This window comes from Pediculus humanus, genomic scaffold (assembly GCF_000006295.1).
Source record: "Pediculus humanus corporis 1103172107449 genomic scaffold, whole genome shotgun sequence".
Classification (NCBI taxonomy): domain Eukaryota; kingdom Metazoa; phylum Arthropoda; class Insecta; order Psocodea; family Pediculidae; genus Pediculus; species Pediculus humanus.
Window position 1 is genome coordinate 43,111 of NW_002987070.1, and position 5,557 is coordinate 48,667.

At 25.5% G+C, this 5,557-nt stretch overlaps 1 protein-coding gene across 1 annotated transcript; it reads right to left on the reverse strand.

Moving 5' to 3' along the window:
• Window positions 1-2,352: 2,352 nt before the first annotated feature.
• On the reverse strand, window positions 2,353-5,137 carry Phum_PHUM097800 (uncharacterized protein; the record flags this gene model as incomplete). The annotated part of the gene is made up of 5 exons (XM_002423896.1): window positions 2,353-2,501; window positions 2,824-3,322; window positions 3,402-3,507; window positions 3,575-4,078; window positions 5,097-5,137. 5 exons carry the CDS (start codon window positions 5,135-5,137, stop codon window positions 2,353-2,355), a joined length of 1,299 nt encoding a protein of 432 aa, XP_002423941.1.
• Between the last annotated feature and the right edge of the window lie 420 nt (window positions 5,138-5,557).

Below are 5,557 nucleotides of genomic sequence, written 5' to 3' on the forward strand. Positions count from 1 at the left end.
TTTTTTTTTTTTTTAATGAAGCATGTACTACAACAATTTAAATTTACTACACAGAAAAAAAATTTGACAAATATATGCAGCGGGCACTCATTTAAATAATTTAAAAAAATTTTTTTTTTTTTTTTGCATGATAATAATAATAATAATAAAATTAAAAAAACTTTTGTGATGAAAAAAGAGAGAGAAAAGCCAATTTATATAAATAATAAAAAAAAAAAAAAAAAAAAAAGTAATTAAATGATGAGTGACGTGGGATAAAACTCTACAGATAAATAATTTGGAGAAAAAAAATTTTTTTTTTTTTTGGAGTTTACCGAAGAAAATATCAGGATGTGGAATTCAAAATGGCCGACTTTTTTAAAAAAGCGACCATTTTTTTTCTTTATTTTCTCTTCCTTCCTGAAATTTTCTTCGAGTATATTTACTTTTTTTTTTTTTTTGTTTGTTTAAATCGTTCATTAAAAATTTATAAATACCAACATTTATGCATCTAGATTCGTTGATAAAAAAAAAAAAAAAAAAAAAAAACATGAAAAAAATATATATATATAATAAACTTGCCTACACACCTTGTTTTAAGTGCCCAAATAAGATTACTTACTTCTTCAAAAACTTTTCAGAATTAGAGTCCAGTTCCTGAACCTATCCAGACAAAATAGAATTGTAATTTCGATATTTTGTCAAACAAACATTTTTTTTTTTTTTTTTGCTTTGCTTTTCCGACACTTTCACAGACCATTTAAATAATAATAATAATAATAATTAAATTTTCAACTTAAATAAAAATAAACAAATTTTAATTTAAAAATTTATGTGTATACCCAATAGTTTATGAGAAAAATAATCACTTTTATTTAATTAATTTAAAACTATTACTTTTCTTTTCTTTTAAAATAATAATAATAATAATTTAAATTTCTCATAATATATATTTAATTTATTTAAAATGATTTATGAGAATGTGATATATTTTAATAAAAAAAAAAAAAAAACAAATTAATTAAATTTTTATATTTTAATGGTATACACATAAATTAATTAAAAATGTTCTTTGAAAGTGACGAAAATGCAATCAAAATTTATCTTATATAGAAAAAAAAAAAAAAAAAAACAAATTTAAAGAGCAAATATCTTGGGTGCACTTACTTCACAAAAATGGGAAGCTATTACAAATTTAAAAAAAAAAAAAAAATTAAAAACCAGGCTTTTTAGGAATATTGCATGACCGCAACCCGTTTTAAATTTGCGTTTTTCTTTTCTTTTTTTAAACAGAAAAAAAAAAAAAAATTAAACCCACATCGCCTTAATATATATTAATTAATAAAAGGCCTGGCACCCATAAGATTATAGGAATATAAACAATACAGTAAAGTAAAGTAATAGTAATAATAATAATAATAAAAAGAATGAATTTGTTCATGCTTTGTTAAATATATATATATAAATATATCCCTAATTATTTTACCATCGAATTAATAATATTTTAATAAAAGTTTTTTTTTTTATTACTTTTAGTTAAAGAGAGAGAAGAGAGAGAAAGAGAGAGAAAGAGAGAAAGAGAGAGAGAGAGAGAGAGAAAAGTTTTTTTTTTTTTTTTAAAATATTATGTTAAGTATTACTTTTTTTTGGGTGAAAATCGAAATGATAGCTCTTATTCGATTTTTTTTTTAGAAAAGATTCACATATTAAAGCATCTAATTTATATATATATATATATATATCTAGAATAAAAAATTTAATATAGCCTCAATTTAAATATCGCCTTATTTTAATAATGCAGCCTTGATAACGTTATTCAATTCTAACAAAATTTTTATACTTAAAAAAAAAAAAAAAACGATTATGGACAATTCACCGAGTTTAAAAAATTAGAAAAATAATTTTTAATGCAATTTTTAATTTTCTATATAGCTTGTGTGTGGGTGTGGGTGTGTAAGTAAATTTTTAATAATAATTTTATTATTGATCTGTAATAATAGTTAAAAGCAAATATTTTTAAGCAAATAGAAGCACATACTTGTACTTTTAAACTACTACTTAGCTCTATTTAACTTAATACAGGCATTAAATATTAATATGTATATATATATATATATATATATATAAATGTTTGTTTTATTACCAAAACTGCATTATCTATAAAAAGCGTTTTAAATAATTACGAAATAATATTAAATAGTAAAGGCAAATGTTTTTGTACAGAGGGTGAGAATTTAAAAAAAAAAAAAAAACTTTTTTAAGGACAAGTACATTAATTAATTCAGGATCTTGGAATATTAGATATATATATATCGCGGTTGTTTAAGGGACAGGGTGCCAGAGTAGAACTAATCCCTCAGGAAGCAAACCGGATCATCTAAAACGAGGGATCATGGGCGCCAACATCGGGGGCCCAGGAAAAGCCACAGGGGGGTAAGCAACTCCGGGAATCGCACCTGGCAATGCACCAATAGCAGCTGCATGCATTCCTGGAACTGGTAAAGGCGGTCCTCCAATAAGTCCTGAAACAAAATAAATTAATATTAAAACTTTGTAAAAAAAAAAAAAAAAAAAAAAAAATTGGTCTTAAATTTATTTTTTTAATAATTTAAATCTAATAACTATAAAAAATTTTAAAAATAAATTATAATTCCTAATTGAAACGTGTTATTACATCAAATACAGAAAATTATAAATAAAAAACCTGTAGGTTTTTATACTTTTAATTATACATATATATGTAATTGTAATAATTTAATGGATTCCGATTAAATTTTTAAAAATTTCACGTAATGAAAATTACAATTAATGTAAAAAAAAAAAAAAAAAAATTAAATTTATTACCTGGATGAATTGCGACAGGCGGTGTAGGCCTAATCATTGGCATATGCATTGGCATAACTGCAAACCGCATGACGGGAGGACCCATGGGAGATATCATGGCTACACTTGAAACTGGTACTAAAGGATTTTGCATTGACACGGGCACCAAAGCAGGACCCAACGCAAATTGAGGTCTGATTTGAGGTGTAAACTTTGGTCTTTCATCTTCTGCAGAAGTTGATTGTTCTTGTTGCTTTACTTCAGTTTTCGGTTGGTATTTAGGTAATCGTGCCCGAATTTCTTCTAATGAAATGTCTTCCGGCGGATGAATAATTTTACTGGATGCTCCAGTAGTATTAATTAAATTAATTTTTTCTGGCTCAGTTTTTGTTTCTGTTGATGTTTTACTTCTACCATCACTATATGCAGGAAAAGTAGGTTTTACAGGTCCTATTTGTGACGTGCTTGTGATGGGTTTGAAATCTACACCCACCGGAGGTCCAGTCGTGGTTTGAGTTGACTAAAATTCAATAAAAGATGTGTAAATATTTCTTTAAATAAAAATTTTTCTATTTAAATAAACTGAATTATTTACTTACCACAACTGCGCTAGGAAACAATGGTTTCGGCGGCTGCGTGGGCAATCCCGGCATTCCAGGCATAGCCATTTGAGGAGGGCCCATACCCACTGGACCCATCATCATGCTGTAATTATTTTCGGTTGAATTAAAAACACAATATTATTTTTTTAGGACTTTAAAACAATACATACTGTCCAGGTCCTAGAAAAGGAGGCCCCATTGGCCCCATAGGTCCTATCATTGGATGAGGAAAGATTCCTGGAGGTCCAATTCCAGGCATCATATTTGGAGGCATACCTGGTCTAATCATACCAGGTACGGGTCCTGGTGTTCCAAGACCTGCAGGTCCATTTAAAACTGTATCTGGTTTTGTTTTCTTAGGGGCAGGTTCATCTTCTCCTGAACTTGGGGATCCTGCTCTAACACCTCCCGATTGTTTGCTTGCTTTTTGTTTTTCATGCTCCTTAATGTCATCAGGAGGTATACCTTCCATTCCATAAATTTCTATTTCTATATTAGACCTATTGGGTAATGAATTTGGAACTTTGTCAATAGTCTCTTTGTGCACTTGCATACAATGTATTGAGAGTCCAGGACCTGTATATAACTTTTTATAACATATATGACACTTAAAATGTTTAGCCTTTTGATGTTGAATTAATATTTTTTCATCGTCAAACTCTCGATTGCAATACCTAAATTATACTTATTAAGAAAAATAATCACAGTATATATTATATACTATATATTATAATTATATACTATATATTATATAATATAGTATATTATATACTATATAGTATGTAATTGTTCTGTAACAAATAACATAATTATAGAAAAAAAAGAGAAATAAATAGATATTAATTTAGATATTGCACTTTTCGATTAATATAATTTTATGTGCATACCACATTATTATTATTTTAGATAGTTATTTTCAGAAAAAAAAAAAAACCAAATTAAAAAAAATTAAAGTCTGTTATTTATGTAAATATTAGCATGTTTTTAAAATGATGTAAAATTTATAATGTTGATTTTTATTAATTTTATTTTCAATAATAATATGTGTGTCTAACTCGATACTTCAAAGCTTTAAAATTTCAAATTTTATCGAATGTCTTTTAAATTTATGAAAAATAAGATTTTTTTTCTAATAAAGTTTTACAATTACTTTTATAACAAATGAGTTTCATTTAATTTAATACCTATTTTTTAATATATAGTATACAAAATAATTTTTTTGTAAAAATTGATAATGCTTTAGCATTTCATTAAAAATGATAAATTATATAATCATTTGCCCACCCAAGAACCAAATTTTGTAAGCAGAATTCGGTACAAAATTTTTTTTATCAGTTATTTACTGCGAGGAACAATTTTGAAAAAATAAATTAGTGTTGAAAAAAATTATAACACCGCAAATTGAAATATTACACAGTATTTCATTTACGTATAAAATTTTTTTAATAATTAAAAAATTTTATAATTGAGTTGTGTATAAACCTACGAATCGTTTAATAAAAGACTATGAGTTGATAAAAAGATAGTTAAATTTCAATAATATCGAAATTATTGAAACATTGCAAACAATCAATTTTGCTTGCTTTAGCTTATGCTTCATATAAAAACTAACGATCCACGCCTCATTTTTAATAGAATTTTTACATTTTGAATTAAAAATTAACTTAATACTATTCTGTAGTAAAAGGATACCAACACCATGGTTTAGACTGCTTCTTTTTTTTTCGTCCCATTCTACAAAAAAACACTAATTTAATATATTTTGAAATATGTTACGTCGACCCTGAATAAAAACAAGATGGCGTTACAAAGCCTTCTAAATTATATTGTCGACAAGACACCACTACTTTGCGCCTCTTTATGATTTTGCAAATAATCTATTAATAATTTTATTTCACATAATATTGATTCCGTCGTAAAATTTTTAAGTTTTATTTACTCAAATTTGAAAATTATTTGCGAATAATAAGATTACTTATAATAATAGCACATAATAACATTCCTTATACAATACCTATACAGTATAACAATATAAAATGTAATTTAGATTTTAAAAATATCAGACGAAAAAAAAAGTTTATATTAAAATTTAGCAAAAAAAATCAAACAAAGATGACGATTAAAAATACTTTATTATATCTTCAGTCCGACAT